Genomic DNA, 16,556 nt, shown 5'->3' with positions numbered 1-16,556 from the left:
GTCAGGGTCGGCCAATTGGGTGGGGGGGGGGGGGGGGGGCTCCGTGTGAGGAAGAGGGTCTGCAGGGCCACTCTCGCGTAGGAGGGTTTCGAGATGGCTGTCCCGTCACCCTGATCAACGACGCATGAACGGAGGCGTGGCCAGCTCGGCAGGGGCGCGATGATGGGACGAGGACGGCTTCTGGAATTGCGGTCGAGTCTAGTAAGGGTAGTGACTGGACATGTGTTGAGTTGTCGATTGCTGAAGAGGGATGACGAGAAACGAGGAAGTATTAAAATCCGGTGATTCGTTTTTCTGTCCGGGCCGAAGTGCTGGGACGAGCACCGTTGATAAGGGCAGAGCAGTTGGAGGGAAAAAACGTCGTAAGTGGATATGATGGCACAGAAGATGGCACAGAGAGGGCCCCCGGCGGCAAGAGAGCAGAATGAGAGAGTAGTTCGGCGGAGAATAAGAAAAAGAAAAAAGAGAGGCAAGCGTAGGACAGAGAAAGAGAAGAGCCGTGATAATATCGCCAGCGCGTGTTTGGTGGAGTGGAAGAGCGACAGCAGCAGAAGCAGCAGCAGCCCAAGACGGATGAGGGGGGGGCGTGGAGGGGTGGCAAAAGGCGGCGGTGGGTGGGTATGGACTAGAGGGGTGCAAGCGTGCAAGGGCAAGAAGGGGTGGACGAACAGCCGGGACAGGAGACCTACTGTCATGATAGGTGGTTATTGGGACATGCGGATATTTGGGGGGGGGCCAAAGAGAGGATGGAAAGAGGTTTTGGGTTTGATTAGCGGCTTTACTGGGTTATTTTCTGGGTTTATCTTCTGGGTTTATCCGCGTCTTTTCTGAGTTTATTCTCTCGATTAATCGTGTCGATGTATCTTCTCCATTTATTTTTCTGGTGACTTGCAGCGTCCAGACGCTCTGTGGCCTGTTAATCCGTAGTGCGAGCGTGTACGGGTACAGAGCATGGATACAGATACAAAGGATCAAAATTCCGTCTCATGTCTGGACAAGAATAAATTAATGAACTCTTTTCTTCATGGACATCTTTTGTGCAGCAGCCCCCTTTTTCAATCAGTGACCAGTGACCACCGATGAACCGATGTAACAGCTGCAAGTCTAGAAGAGACAGGTGACGGGCCAGCACGGGCCAGCAGCCAGGGCCTTAGCAGTACAATCATAGCAAGGTTGTACCTGAGGTTTACAAGTAGGTAGGTACCTAAAGGTACTGTACAACGAGGCAGCGCTAACAGCATTCACAAAGTTTGGGTAGCAAGTGTTTGTCCCGTTGCAGAGAATCAAGGAGGGAAAAAGCAATGTTTATCGAAATCTCTTGAATCTAGGTATCGCCAGGCACCAAGCCAGACGAACACACAAGCGAGGGCGTGCGACAACAGCCTGCTGTGCGTCTGCAGACTGCAGTGCGCTTGCAGCCGGTGCAGCAGGGATGTCCTGCCGGGGCCGGTGGCAGGTGGCAGGCACTGCCAGGCAGCTGGCAGCCTGGTGGCAGCCTGGTGGCAGTTGGCAGGCCTGTCGGGTGTGGTCATTTTTTTGTTCTAGCGGGTCTCGGGCGGCATCTACCATGGTGTCCGTTGGAGACTCTGTCGTGGGTTTCTGGGGGCCAGTGTTTCTGACAGCACATTGATGATTGATATATTGATTGACGGGAATTCTCATCCGGTAATCTTTGGTGATTTGATTTTGATTGATAACTAAATAGAAGCTAAACAGTAAAAGAAATAGGCAATTCAAGACAAGAGGGTGGTCAAGTTCCCCCCTCTCCCGCCACTGTTAATATTACCGGTAGAACCCCCAGCATCAATCACCCCTGGGCCATGGCCTGGCCTGCACCCAGTCCCTCTCGTGATCCGCTGCAGCACACCTCATTTCCCTGCGATCAGACGTTCATGTCATTTCCCCTTTTTTTGCCAATATCCATCTATCTGCTACCAGTACTGCAAGGATTCAAACGAAGGCAACGAAACATGCTGCGCAACTGCGATATGGATAAGTCATCATCCCTCATCCCCAACCCTAGCCAGATCCCGTAGCCCCGGCTCATGTGCCCTTGATATTCGATTCAGACATTGCCCTCAATTTCCACGACTTTTTGATAAACAAAGCCCTACATTTGGTTCCTGCCCTATTATGTACGCCTGAGCGGCCGGCCTCGCCACCCGACTTCCGGCGTGGAGCCAACTCACAGACTCTCTTAATTTCGCATCCCGTCAAGGGAAAAATCAAAAAATTGAACAACACAACAGAACATGCAAAGTAAATCGCCCAATTCATCAGTCGCCTAGCCCTGCAACTCGACCCATCATATCCAACCCACAACACCCCGCTGGCTTGTTTCCACCTTGCTGCCCGGTCCCTGACAATCCCACCTCCAAGTTCCAACACGCTTCACCGCAGGTAAATGGTCAAATATCATCACCTTTTTAATAAAAGAACGCGTTCGTCAAGCTTTGGTTCCTGGCTCGACTCGTGCCATGTACTGGTATACTCACAGAAATGCCCCCCCTCCTCTCCCTTCATCTACCAGTACGGATAACGCACAGGAACCAAGTACATATTACATGCTTCCGATGCACAACCCGGCATCTCTCCGGATCAGCCACACCCCATCTAATCCGTACACCACCACTGTATTATGTACTGCGTAGTCCATCTACGGGAGTACTCCGACATATCAGTTGATACATACCTCGTAACTACCAGTACAACTCCCTCCTAGCGCTGCTTCCATCACACCGCGCCGCCTTGCGTTCCAGGGATCAAGCCCCAGTCCCTCGGGGGGTTTTTCTTCCTCTTTCTCTTTGGGCGTTTTGGGCGTCTAAATAATCTCGTGTCCCGCTCTGCACCAAAAAAAAAAAAAAACACTGGCCAGCCTGGGGGACCTGGGTCTCTTCTTCTCCATACTTTTAAATTACTGAGTAGCAACCATCCGAGGGGCGGGTGGGGGGTGGCGTGCGGTGTCTATCCGTAGCCATTGCAAGCATTTAACAATGATTAGCCCATCTTTTTTCTGCTGAATATTTTGTGCAAGATCAGGAACCCGGACAAACTGCCAAGCCTTTTTTCAATCGTATCCGCCCGCTTAGACGCCCTCGTTAATCAAGGTCCCGTCGCCAAAAACCCGATAACAACACAGAGTTATGGACTAAACAGAGCATAGCCTATTCGAGCAGGACACAGCCAACGCGTCAAATTCATACTTGACTACCTACTTGGTGTTGGTCCCTAACTATTCATGCCAACAATGTCGTCAGTATACCTTGTTCGACGGAACAGCGCGCCCATTCGACTGCCGTGGTGCATGCCGTCCATGCGCTCTGCTCCCATCCCCCCCTTTCCCCCAGACACTCCTCATACGCGAAGTTCTTGACACTAAAAAATTCGGTAGTACCCGTTGACTGAGTTGAATCGATTCCTTTGCCGTAAAACGCTGTCTTTGCAGACCTTAATTTTTCATTTATTTTTTTTTCCTCTCCTTTTTTTTTTCTTCTTCCTCCGTGTTCCGTGTGACAATCCTCTGTCTCTTCGCTCTCACTTGCATGGAGATGCCTGCATTCGACATACTGCAGGTCCTTTCCCCCGCTTACACGAAGCAATGCGTTTCACCTGGTCAATGGCATCCCCTGTATCCGATCATGGTGATGAAATTTGTCAGCGTGTTCTTTCCTTACTATTAATAGGAAGCTCGCGAGTCCCACCTGACAGCGTGGGGATTCGCAGCTCGCTTACTGTTTTGAATCCCTGGCTGCAATGTTTCCGTCATCAAGACATTCAATGAGCCAACGGGTTGTGTTTATTTGGCATGGTACGTTTGTGCTTATTTGGCACGTTATATTTGTTGCTTCTATGAAGCAGTGTCTCTCGCCCCTATCATCTTGATTTGCGACGAACAGCCCATCTGTCCCTTACGGATACCAGTATTGGTGTATGTATTACGGATATCTGAGTACATTGTTCCACTTTCATGTTTCTCTTTTCAGCGCCGTTTTTCTGTAATTACCGTCTTTAAAAAAAATTCCAACCGTTCATCCCTCGACTGTTCCACCTGACATGACGATGATTCAGACTCATTACTAGACGTGTCCAAATCTCGTAAGCCAGCATTCCCCCAGCATGGTATTTTTTTTTCTCTTTTTGCTGCGCAAGAGGGCATAAAATAGTCATGTTTCTTGTTTTATTCTTGTTATCCAAAGCGCCATTCCACATCAGCTCACCTTGGCTTAAGAAAGTGATTTCATCAAGGGCGTGCCTTGGATATAAACTTGGATAAAATATAGACTATGCATTTCACAAAAACAGAAAAATGTCGAGTTTCACCTCTACCTGAACACAGAGAAACAGCCGTGCACATGTATGCTACAGCAAACGCCTGCACGACATGCCAAAAGGCACAACCGGTCGTGGGTGCGCGCCGTGTAACCTTTTACCAAAACAACGACGTCTTGCACAATCGGCATGGCATTCTTCTTCTTTTTTTTTCCCGTCACCTTGTTCATTTGGCGCTCAAACCATGTCACACCAACTAGCCTTGGCGTCTCGACAAACGATGGTTTGCGTGTGCGTGCAAGTCCACCCTTGTTTCATACACCATCGCTCAAAAAAAATGTCCAAACTTTTTCTCTGAGCAACTTTTTTGAGTCGTGGCGGAACCGTATCAACAATAACCGTCACCGTTGAATCATGAATCGAGGCCTCAAGAATCAGTGGGATTATTGTCTTTGGTGCCATTATTTTGTTTTAGATTGCTCCCGTGCTGGACCGTTTCTTGGTGATGTGAAACAAAAAGTGGTAGACGATAAACTAGCCACGTTTTCCCACATCAACTTCAAACATTAAGAACCAAGTCTTCCTTCACAAGTACACATGTTTTGAAGACCAAGCATAGTTGATATCGTCACGACGATTACTCGTGTGCGTTTTCCATCTCCATGAATCGAGCCAGCACAATGCAGTCGGAACGTTTTTGCACCCATGTCCTTTTCCACCTATAACACCAAATCATTATCACGTCTGATATCGTTGACCCTGTTTCCAGCTATAGACTCCTAGTCAAGTGACCCTTTTTTCCTTTTCCCCAGGCGCCCACTGCAAGACGACACCTTTGTTTCAGAGCTGCCCTGAATGCCCCGTCATGCGTAGCGCGACCCCTGGGACTTACTTGCTGCTTGTTAATAAATAATGCCCTCCACCGCAAGGCCGGGAAAGCCCTTGCTCTTGACGTCACCTGCCTTTCCCTCTTGGCCGAGGCGGCATAAATACTTCCGTGCCTGATTCCCAGCCGCCGAGCTCGTGAGTCGTCTGATGACGGTCATTGCAAGTTGCAAGTCGCAGTGTCGCGTTTCACATGTAGCACTCCCCCCGCCACGAGTCTCTTTTTTTTTCCAGACCTATAACTTGACTTGATATACCTCTTTTTTTTTTTGGCTTGTTTGCTTCTTTTTGTTTTCTTCAACCAGTTTTCCTTTGCTCTTTTTCCGACGCATAAATAGTGTCCACGTAGCTAAACACACAACAAGCCTAGGCTGCTCGGCGCCGCCGCGTACCGGAGACGGTGCCGCCAGAGCGCCCGGGGGCCCACGTTGGGCGTCAACAAGTCGAGGGATTTACCGCGCATTGAACACCAAGTTAAACCCAAGGGCAAAGGGAAAAAAGTCGTCAATTTTCAGAGATGGGGTTGCCCAATTTCGTGTTACGGGACGAGCCGCGCGCCTCATAGTTTTTCTGCTTCATCTCGTCTTTCTTCAGCAGATATCCCGACTTTGTTGCGCCAAGTGGCCCTCGTGTGACATTCATTTGCCTTGTCTCACCCCCATCCCACGTGGACACGACGACACCAAAAGACATATCCCAAAGGGTCCCCTCGTAGTACAACTCATCAAGAGCGCCCGTAACTCGGTTTACGCAGCTTAAGCGCATGAACAGTAGGGTTTCCTGTTTTTCTACCTAGTCATGAGCACTGTGCGTGCCTAGCGCTAGATGCCCAACCTGCTATACAGCTGAAAGAGCTGACCCAGAAAAGAAGAATGGCCATTGCCCACATTTGGGCATAACTACATCTTTTACATCTTTGGGCCAGTTACGGGCATCATCCTCGGCATGGTCCTCGTGGCCCGTGGGTGGATAAGTCTCAATCAGACCCAGACTTGAGAGCCGATGAAAACACCGACGTCACTTGTCCTGAATGATGAGGGACACCTTGGCTGAATACATTCGTATACTTCACAGCCCCCACGAGAAAGATGCCCGCTGAAAAAAAAAATAGAAATTCCTTGGCAGACACTGCTTGACTGCTATTCGTGCATGTAGCTCGTGGAGTCGTGATCCATCAATCGACTTCCCCTCCCTCCTCCTCCTCCTGCCTTGCTTTTCGGCAACCATATACCGTTCCCACCCAATCTCGCGCCATGCCTTGCATTTCTTCTTTATTTAGTCTGTGAGCTTATCTCATACTACCCAAAGTGTTTCCAGTTTTTTTTTGTGTCTTTTTCCTTTTCCTTCTTCTACTTCTTCTGCTTCACATCTTCAAATTCCAACTGTCTTCAAGTAGTTCTCATCGTCGCATCGCGGGCCGCGGTCGCGCAGCGCCACAAATACATATCCTCAGCCGCACTGGGGGGACACTCGTGACATCATCACAGCAAACGGGCTCAGACGACAACAATAGCATACATACATCTTGCACCAAACACTTGCAAACCTAAAAAAAAACAACACTACACCATGGGTAAGCTCTGGTTTTTAATTGTTTCCCAACTCCTCTCGGCCTAGTCCTCCTCACTACCAAACCCAAATAAAAGTCTAAACAAAAAACTCTTTTGCTTCAGGTCGTCACTCCAAAAAGAAACTCTATCTTGAGCGTCCGCCGCCCGACGAGCTCCGCAAGCGCACCCGCATCACCCGCATCGCGCCGCCCTCACCACCTCCTCCATGCCGCGTGCCCGAGCCCGCGCCCGTCGTCGTCTGCCCCCCTCCTCCCCCTCCCGTGCCGTGCCCGCCGCCGCCATGCCTGCCGGAACCCGAACCTGAGCCCATCAACGTCATCGCCGTCGACGTGGACCCCCCGTCGCCTCGGCCGCGCCATCGCCACCGGCCCCGTCGCGACAAGGAAACCATCATCGAGCGTGACCGCTTCATCCCCGTCCCTTACCCCGTCCCGTACCCCGTCCGCGAGCCTGTGCCCTATCCCGTTCGCGAGCCCGCCCCGGCTCAGCCCGCCCCCGTACACGTCCACGTGTCCGCTATAGAGACCAAGCCCCCGTCGCCGCCACCACCGCCGCCGCCGCCGCAGTTTCGCTACGTCGATGCGCCGAGGAGATGTTCGCCGTCGCCCCCGAGCACCTCGTGCGAATCCGATGACGTGGACCGCATCCACATCAACATTGAGGATCGTCACCGTCATCAGCATCGCATCAAGGAGCATCCCGAGAGTTATTATGACCAAGTGCACTACGACCGCCGCCGCTCCGATCGCCCAGTCTACCGCTACTAAGGAATTTGCCTAACGACCTTTTAATGATGAATGAGAATGCAATCATCTCGACAGCCAGCGGCAGCAACCTATCATCAGCCAGTTCACCAGCTTCAATGTTTTTTATTAGGAGAGGCCTGGTGGAACCTGTTTTGCTTTATTCAGTGTTTATTCAGTCCAACATGTTGTATAAATTTGATAATTCTCACAATCATGTTCTTTGTGCTCGTCGATTGTTCTGCTCAGTGTTGACTTGGTTCACATGTATAAAGTGATGATTCTCGACATCATGTCCTTCGTCCTCGTCGCCGCCTTGCCCATCGCCCATCATCATACGGGCTGAATGCGTCCTCCGTAAAAGTCTGCCTCCTACTGTAGCGCTGGGGCTTATCCTCTTCCACGTCCGAATAGTATCGAACCTCTACCGGCTCTGCCGTGGCGCCTCCGTATCCCGTCATGACAGAGCCGCCTACGTCCGGCTGCCGTCCGCTGAGCCACCGCACCACGTTGCCGAGCTCATTCATCCACCAGAGCCCGACGACAATCACCAAGATGGTCACCGGCAGTGCCACCACCCAAAACAGCCATTGACTATAGTCCATGTCCCGAACATCCGACGTGTTCATACCAAAGACGCTAGCGACCGCGCTCAACGGCAGAAAAATGATGGTGACAATGGTGAATGCATATACGGCATTCTCCTGTCGATCCTTGGTCCAGTTCATCTTGAAGGCAATAGTCCGTTCCAGATCATCGACGTATTCCACGTATCGTCGAAACTCAAAGTCGCGCTGGTCCAGTTGTCTCGAGTTTTCCGTCAAGAGCAGACCCCGGAAGCCATTCTTGTCTGTAGGAGACACTTTCAGAGTCGCATCAAAGCTAGTGTGCTCTTCTTCCTTTCGGCCTTCCGCGTAGTACTCGTTGCGTGTGCCTCTGATATGGTGAGCATACCTGGCACGAGGAATATAAGCATCATCGTCCACGCCTCGGAAGAAGTCATTCATCGCGTTTCGGTACATTGTTTGCTTCATAGTTGCAATGATGTGTCGCTGACGCGTCACCGTCCTTCGCACCGCCGAGAGCTCTCGCCTGACAAGGTCGATTCGATGTTGATACGATCTATCAGACGGCTTCGTGGTAATATCGTTGTCCTGTCACGTATAAGAATGAGCTTCGAAAACGGGGGGGTGCCACCTTACCAAAGATGCCAGATACTGCGAGTACGTCTCGTTAATGTCGTCGGGCTGTGACGCGCGGTCCTGCATCAGCTCGAGCACTGCCAGACAAGCAATCTCAAAAGGTTGCAAAACGACGCTGTCGAGTAAGTCGTGGGCTGGAAGCGCCTGGATCATCGTGTCCATTCCATCACTCAACAGTCTTCTTTCGGCAATTGAAAAGTGTGACTCCCATGCGGCGTCTCCGGCCCGACACAAGACCAGACCGCTGACTATATGGAGCCAAGCAGTGACAAACTGCCGCGGTGCCTCTAGTTTGAGGCGGTACTGACTAGGTACATGCGACATGATGGCTTGAAAAGCTTTAATCTTGGGGAACATCAAGCGTAGGGACCTCAAAATAGTTTCCTGGTGTGCTTGCAAATCGCGCCGTCCGCGTCGCGGGGGTGCATCTTCGGTCGTTTTGCCATGCGCGCTTCTAGCACCGCTAGCCAAGTCCAAAACAGCACCCCAAAACTTGCCTGTCGTGGGACCATTGCAGTCCAGTGGGAGGAAGAGTTGAAATAGATACTCGGCAATGTTGAACAGCTCTATCCCATCTTCGTACTCACGCTTCCGGACATCATCCTTTTCGTCCTCAACTTTCACACCCTGCAGTTTCAGCTTTTCTAGTACTGCCTTGTGCGTAATGTCCGTGCAGCTGCTGTAAGCGGCTTGCGTGGCGTATGCTGGCTGCTCCAGCAAGAACTTATCAGCTGCTTCCAGCTGCAGTCTCAGCTCAGATTGTATCACAGGTGGTTTCTCCTCTCCTTCGCTGCTTTGAACAATGAGGGCCAAAGTGTGCAGCAGTGTGTCACTGGTAGTGGCGCTTACTTTTGCGGCCTCCTCCTCTGCAGTTGGAAGAGCACGAGATGCTACAGATCTTTCACGACTGTAACGTATTAGACAAGTCCTGGTAAGCGATTACCACTTTGACACTTACTCCGCCGTCAGAGTCAGCACCACATTCTTGTGACGCTTGGTACTCAGAAATCTGAGAAGCTTTGGCCAATCTCGGGCATACAAGACAGTATCTTCCTTTTTGAATTCCAACATCATAGGCCAAAATGCCGTAAAGTGGGCAATAAAATCCTACATATGTTAGTGTACACTCAGAAACTGCGAACTACGTCGCTTACAAACCACGTGGGACACTGCTCGGGGCTGAAGCTCCAGGTCAGGGAGCTCCCATGCCTGACCAGTATTCGTCCTGGTGCCGAAGCAACCGATAATGCACGAGACGGTTCAGACGTAAGCTTGATCACATTGCCCTCGAGCTTCGATCGTGACATACTGCCGCAAGTAACAAGTAGACCTGAGCACAACGGTCAGTATCAAGTAACAACCTGAAGAACAGCATCAGCCTTACTGTCGCCGATCATCAAGCACCACAGCTGCTCAATATGAAAGCATTCTCCTTTGCTTGCAATGCCCAGCTCGCACACTGCTTGCTGCATATCCCTCTGTTCTGTAGTCCTCGAGTACTGGGATTGTAGCAGTGTCTGAGAAGGAAATGAAGCCATACTGGAGCCTGCTAAGAGTCCAGAGTACTGCTTCAGTATAAAGAATGGCATACAAAGCCATCTGGCCATGGTCGGTGGGGGCTCGTCTCGATCTAGGTCGAACTTCTTCTTTGGGGGCTCAAGTGGTGTTTGCAAAAATTGAGGCTCCAGGTAGCCAACGTTAACACCCTTGGGATTGAATCGCGTTTTTACACACAGACGGGTGACATCAGCGCGAAGTCGATTCGTAGCCCGTCTCTCCATGTCTGACACATGGACTCGACGTGGGATTTCAGCCTAGGAATGTCAATTGACGAGTATTATTGCAGCTGGAGCTCAATCCTTACCCAGAACTCGTCAAAATTCATGACCTCTTGTTGTATATGTCTGCATTCACGTCAGCCATAGAGCCCGATAGCTGTTCAGCAGACATACAGCCATTTGAAGAGCTCGCCACTGCCATTGTGTATCTCGGTGAGCTGAGCTGTGTGGCTACCTCCCGTTTCTGCATCTCCTGTGTAGCGTGAATAATAAATTTGTTTGACTCTCGAGTCATCCATCAATCGATTTGCATCGACTGGTGAAGTGTCCGGGTCAGCAGACGAGGTATCAAAACTTAGGGAGTCGCTGTTCTTGGGCGCCTCGGATTTGCAATCGAAGCTAAAGTCTTCGTAGTTTTCCCAATCTATCGCTTCCCGAGTAAACGGGTATATGGCTCGCACAGATGGTGATCTACTCCACGAGCGAGTCCTTGTTCTCACGCGGGCAGGAGGACTGGGGGACCTGCCACGAGCACGATCTTCGACATCGCTTGCTTCCGACTCTGGGGATACAGATGCGGACCGCTTCTCCGCTGCTCGATGCTTTCTGTCCTGTCTATTTGAACGCTCCACGAATATTTGGCGAGGCTCCTGTATGCCAGGGGGTGAAGGGCTGGTCCTGAACCTGGACGCGTACAGAGGAACTTCTTCCGCAAAAACAGCAGGTCGGGGCTCTACCCTCGCTATGAGGGGAGTTGCCATTGGCTCATGCTGTGTCGCCATATAGCGACTGTAGCCAGCGACAGGACGTCGCCTCGGACGTGAGCTGCGGCGCGGAGGATGGTAATTAACATTGTAGTTGGACGGTAGCTGTGCACGCCGCCTACCGGGCTCTCCTTCGTAGTAGCTACTTCGTCTCTCAAAACGCAAGTTAGCATTTTTGCTCGAAGAGGTGGCAATGAGCTGCCTACCGGCTCGACACGATATGTCCGATGGCGCGGCGGTCGTGTCCGACGGTCTTCTTCACTACTGTAGAACGGGTCCATTTCCTATTCGTGACTGGATTCCCGTCCAGTAATTAGATTGAAGATGTGACGGAACCTCAGGGTTGAAATTTGGTCCCTGAGCGGGAGCGAGGGCCGGGCCGTTGGAAGAAGAGGCTGAGATGTTTTATGGTGCTTACCAGCTGGCAGTCCCCAGTCAACCAATTAGGTAGTTCGCCGTGATGGCTCAGCCGCAGTGCACAGCAGGACATAAGTGCGATGCCACGTGAAGTCTAGGATTTTTGCATTCAACGAGAAATGTGAGAAATACTCAGTGTCTGAGTGTTGACATTACTGTGATCTTGGGTATTCAAAGCTGCTCCTATCAAAATCCAACGTTGTGCATCCCTTGGTTGTCGAGCCAAATTCAGCGGGGGCCATAACGCCAACGGCTCACTACCTAGCTGCCACCTTGTGTGCTTTCAGCCAGGCACCACTTGCATCGCCATCACCCCGCCACCCACGTCCTTGATCTGCGCGCTCTGCCTAAACAATCTTGCAATTTTATTACAATGAGCAAGACAATATCCATTAGCTCTTCGGAGCAGCTTGGAACAGTCTTTGGATCGACTCCGATTGTCGTCGCCAACAGTAAGCCGCCGCCGCCCATCACCCCGCCAAACAAGCTCTTGGTTCTCGCATTGCAGGACATGGACAGCGCCGTTCCTTGATGCTCGACGCTGCTGACCGTCTGTCTCTTCTCTGTAGTATATTCCGAGTTGTCTGAGCTCAGTAGTCAATTATCCGCTGTTTACGAATCCCTCTCCAACTCCCTTTCGCGCGCCGGCCGAATTTCCTTCGTCAAAATCGATTTCGATAAAAATGCCGACCTCGCCAAGAGCCACGGCGTCACCAAGGCCCCCAGCTTTCTGATTTTCCGTGACGGCAAGGTCAGGGACAAGGCTCAGGGTACCAACCCCCTCGAACTGAAAAAGTTTGCCGAGAAGATTGCCAAGGAGGCCCAGGCCCTCGAGTCGGGCTCCAGCAGCGCCGCCGCGTCCGGCTGGAGAGGAGCAGAGCTGCCTCGCGGCTATAGCGATATTACGGACCAGGTTGAGATCAGAGACTGCGAGGTCCTGAACGCCGACGATGGGGCTGGGACCGTTCGCACTCTGTTTGATACTGCGAAACCCAGTGGTCTTGACAAGGGCAAGAGCACAGCTAGCTCGGCCAAGGATTGGGTGCAAAGCGGTGCGGATGACCAACTGCTCCTCTACATTCCCTTCCAGTCTACCGTCAAGTTACACACAATTCAGGTAAGGAATGGCCCATAAAATTTACGGGCCTGTGCTGACGTTACGGTAGCTGACTTCGTTGCCCTCGGCTGACGACGAGGGCGAAGTTTCGAGACCCCACGTCATTCACCTTTTCATCAACCGTCCGCAAAACATGGACTTTGCCGAAGCCGACGACTCAGAGCCGACTCAGGTCATCAACCTCAGCTCTGACGACTGGAATGAGGATGGAACTGCCAACATCCCCTTGCGCTTTGTCAAATTCCAGAAGACCTCGACGGTCATCATATACGTGCAGCAGGGCGATGGCGAGGCAGAGTCTGTTCGTCTAGACAGGGTGAAGCTGATTGGCGAAGCTGGCGCAAAGCGGGAATTGGGCAACCTCCAAAAGGTTGGAGACGAGGAATAAGATTCTGAAGCAGGCTTTCGAAATGAGCAAACAGTCTACCTGTCAATGGCGTTATGGGAATATTCAATGATGCGTGCATACGGAGGGACTATTGATGTCTGAGAGATCGAGTGTAGTTAGAACTTTTGCATTCAACTGAGACAGTGACTTTGATTCTCATTCGCGCTGCACCGTGCCGATGGATAATGGGAGCGAGTCATCAGCTCTAGTTCACCACAAACAATCAAATACGTTAAAGGTTAAATAAAAGTTATGTCCAGCCTCCCTACCGCGACGTCTGTGGAATAGCACAAGACACCAGTTTGGTAAGGTGGCCGGCTGCAATTAAATTTTCTCTGGGGCATAACTGACGCTTCGATCTATCCATTGAGTGGGATTCGAGCAACACGGGTAATATTTTCAGGTTATGCCAGCCGCACGAAGAGAAAAAAGAAGAAGAGAAGCGCAGCTTTGACGGCCCGCGAAGAATTTTATGTGTGGTCCAGTCCACACCGTGCTTAGTCATCCGATCCCTTTACAGGGTAACAGTCCCGGCTTATGATTCTGTAGCATTTGCGTGTAAGTCCTTGACTATTTTGCCTTATTGCCATTGTAAGGCTTCTCAAAGTTACTCGGGCAATCAGGGTACTTTCAATGCTGTTGATAAAGAAGGGAAAAAACTTTCACGGACTTTGGTGGTAATGATTAACCGCCAACAGGATCGCAGCGCAATCGAAGACCGGTGCACAACACAGCCCAGATGCGTATATCACAGCAAAAGTACAGAATCGGTACCAAAGACGGACTCATTAAAAAAAAGGGCCAACGAAGAATGCACAACTATACGAAATACAACACATTTTCAATAAGATCACACTATCTTTTACATCCTCGGTGTGCCTCCAAACCTGGTCACTTGCATGTGCCAGGTGGCAACCTGCTTGCCTGCCAGGCAACAGGCAGCACTAACAAGGCAGGCAGGGCTAGGTATGACTTGCACTAGCCACATGGCGTCACGATTTGCGCCACAGTGACGTCCACGTTCTACACCTGAACAACTTCTGGAATACCAACGGCGAGCGTTTTCTTTACTGCTAAACCGCACACAGAAGCGGATAAGAAACATTCGTCTGTGCCTATCAAGATGTCGACCCCGCCTCCCAACTATTGTAAGTGTAACAGCCGTCCTGCACGCCAAACCTCCGCATACTGACACCAGACGGCGCAGATGCGATCCTAGAAGTCCCAGATAATGCGTCACTGGAACGTATTAGAGAGGCTTACAAAAGGTATACTCCCACATGAAACAAACCAACATCCAATACATATACTCACCGTCAAACCTAGAGCTGCGCTGAAAACACATCCTGATCGTGTCCCCGAGGGTTCACCAGACCGGGCCGAGCGCACGCGCAAGTTCCAGCTCGTCAACGACGCCTACTACACGCTGTCGGATCCGACCCGCCGCCGTGACTACGATGCGCAGCGCAAAATGTTCAACCGCGCGCCGTCGAGCGACCCGTTCGCCGAGGCCGACGACGACGCGCCGCCCGGATACTCGGCCGGTGGCGACGGCACCAGCCCGTTCTCGTGGGCGTGGAACTTCTTCACAAAGGGCAACGGCGGGGAAGAGCGCGAGCGCACGGAAAATGCGCAGTTCCGGGATGTTTTCGAGGAGATGATGCGCGAGCAGGGCATGGCTGAGGATGGGACGAATCGCCCGACGGGCAAGTTCTGGAGCATCGTCGGTGGGCTGAGCGGTGGCGCGCTGGGCTTCATTCTGGCCAATGTGCCCGGACTGGTGGCAGGTGCTGTGGCTGGAAATAGGCTCGGCGCGGTGCGGGATGCCAAAGGAAAAAGCGTATACGCGGTGTTCCAGGACCTTCCGCCGGATGACCGCAATAGGTTGCTCAGCCAGCTCGCAGCCAAGGTGTTCAGCCATGCAACTGGAATCTAATCTTGTAAGCCGTCATGCGTACCGGCATTAAACGCCCCAAAACAGGGCAACTTTAGGTAGCTTTGAATTATAGAATCGAAACTCGCGATACCCACAAACGCACCCTTCCCGAGGAAACGGATTTCGTAAGTCTGTAGCTTCAACTGTTTCTTCAACCATTCAAAGGACGATTTATCAGCAAAGCATGGAATATAATATCATGGCATGAAAAAGAAACAAAGTACATTTTTACCCAGACACCGTATTTTAAATTTCATAAACTCCCTGAACCAGATGTCCGATCTTCAGCGTAGCCATATCTTCTTGTAGTAAAGGTATCGTAAATCCAATCGCGGACCATTGACCAAGCCTCGTACTCATGCAATTATATATCCTATCGTCGGGGACCAGGGTTGAAGCCAGGGGGGCCGCCGCCGGGAGGAGGCTGGAAACCGTGAGGAGGAAAGCCAGCAGGAGGAGCGCCTGGGAAACCAGGAGGAGGAAATCCGCCAGGGAACTGGGGGGGGCCTGAATAGTTGTTAGACATGCGATAGCCAACGTGTCGGCGTTTAGACCACTTACCGCCGCGACCAGCAAAGCCAGGAGGAGCGCCGGGGAATGCAGGTAGACCCGGAGGAGCACCGCCGCCAAGACCGGGAGCAGGACCCTATAAAGAGTCAGTACAACGATTCAATTTGCGGCTTGCAGGCAGAGAATGCTTACAGCGAGGGAGGGAGCGGGCGCGCCGCGACCAGCAGGCTTCGCAACACCGGGGCCAGCGCTCAAAGCCGAGGCGATACCGCCGGGTGCGCTCTTTCCTAGTCGTGCGCTGGGGTCTGCGGGAGGAGGTGACTCGACGGAGAGCGATACAATGTACGCGCCGCGAACGATCGTGAGGCCGAGCGTGCGCTTCTCTTCGGACTCGACGACGCTGCCGCCTGCGCCGGGCGCAGATCTTTCTTGTCGTCTCTTCACGCGTCGAAACTCTTCGGTATCTGCGAGAACTAGGTTCATGTGCTATAAAAGAAGTTAGCAAAGGAAACATGGCTTTCAATGTGCCTGCAATCACCTTGTCGAAAGCGAGCATCTGGCCCGTCATCGCTCGACCATCGTTCAACGTCACTCGCATGCGCCAGTTAATCTAGACTCAGATATTAGCTTCACCCTATTGCATCGCACTCGAGGTAACGGCCGCGCTGCAGGGACGCATTGCGCCTTTTCAAAAGGTAACGTACATAACCGGCCTAGGCAGACATGGAATTAGCAATTGTATATGAGCGGTGGGGGATGAAGCGCGGTCTCAACATACCATCTTGCCTTGCTTGTTCGACATTGTGAAGGATTTGGCGAGAGCTTGCAGAGGCAGCTTCTCAAATGTTCAAAAATTGGTATATTCGCGGAGCTCTTACGCGACCGCGGCAAACTTCAATGCTTCAAGCTCAGAAGTTTAGGTATGACCCAGAATTTGCGGAGCCTGATTGGAGAGGCCAGAAAGAAAGGTACATCT

The 16,556-nt window shown here is 51.7% G+C and overlaps 5 protein-coding genes across 5 annotated transcripts; 3 read left to right on the top strand and 2 right to left on the bottom strand.

Annotated features, from left to right (window-relative positions):
- Positions 1-6,099: 6,099 nt before the first annotated feature.
- Positions 6,100-7,492, top strand: BBA_00160 (uncharacterized protein; the record flags this gene model as incomplete). Its single annotated transcript, XM_008595257.1, has 2 exons — positions 6,100-6,115; positions 6,828-7,492. The coding sequence occupies 2 exons, from the start codon at positions 6,100-6,102 to the stop codon at positions 7,490-7,492; spliced, it is 681 nt and encodes a 226-aa protein (XP_008593479.1).
- Positions 7,493-7,758: 266 nt separating this feature from the next.
- Positions 7,759-11,209, bottom strand: BBA_00159 (uncharacterized protein; the record flags this gene model as incomplete). The annotated part of the gene is made up of 7 exons (XM_008595256.1): positions 7,759-8,622; positions 8,671-9,577; positions 9,629-9,777; positions 9,825-10,000; positions 10,055-10,484; positions 10,535-10,574; positions 10,623-11,209. 7 exons carry the CDS (start codon positions 11,207-11,209, stop codon positions 7,759-7,761), a joined length of 3,153 nt encoding a protein of 1,050 aa, XP_008593478.1.
- Positions 11,210-12,002: 793 nt separating this feature from the next.
- Positions 12,003-13,134, top strand: BBA_00158 (thioredoxin-like protein; the record flags this gene model as incomplete). Its single annotated transcript, XM_008595255.1, has 3 exons — positions 12,003-12,081; positions 12,199-12,746; positions 12,796-13,134. 3 exons carry the CDS (start codon positions 12,003-12,005, stop codon positions 13,132-13,134), a joined length of 966 nt encoding a protein of 321 aa, XP_008593477.1.
- A 1,123-nt stretch (positions 13,135-14,257) lies between these two features.
- BBA_00157 (DnaJ domain-containing protein) lies at positions 14,258-15,070 on the top strand (the record flags this gene model as incomplete). The annotated part of the gene is made up of 3 exons (XM_008595254.1): positions 14,258-14,282; positions 14,342-14,402; positions 14,461-15,070. The coding sequence occupies 3 exons, from the start codon at positions 14,258-14,260 to the stop codon at positions 15,068-15,070; spliced, it is 696 nt and encodes a 231-aa protein (XP_008593476.1).
- A 373-nt stretch (positions 15,071-15,443) lies between these two features.
- BBA_00156 (LSM domain-containing protein) lies at positions 15,444-16,382 on the bottom strand (the record flags this gene model as incomplete). Its single annotated transcript, XM_008595253.1, has 6 exons — positions 15,444-15,577; positions 15,632-15,716; positions 15,773-16,066; positions 16,119-16,190; positions 16,285-16,293; positions 16,359-16,382. The coding sequence occupies 6 exons, from the start codon at positions 16,380-16,382 to the stop codon at positions 15,444-15,446; spliced, it is 618 nt and encodes a 205-aa protein (XP_008593475.1).
- Positions 16,383-16,556: the final 174 nt, after the last annotated feature.

This window comes from Beauveria bassiana, assembly GCF_000280675.1.
Source record: "Beauveria bassiana ARSEF 2860 unplaced genomic scaffold BBA_S00001, whole genome shotgun sequence".
Taxonomy (NCBI): domain Eukaryota; kingdom Fungi; phylum Ascomycota; class Sordariomycetes; order Hypocreales; family Cordycipitaceae; genus Beauveria; species Beauveria bassiana.
This window is presented reverse-complemented; position numbering and strand designations above follow the sequence as displayed.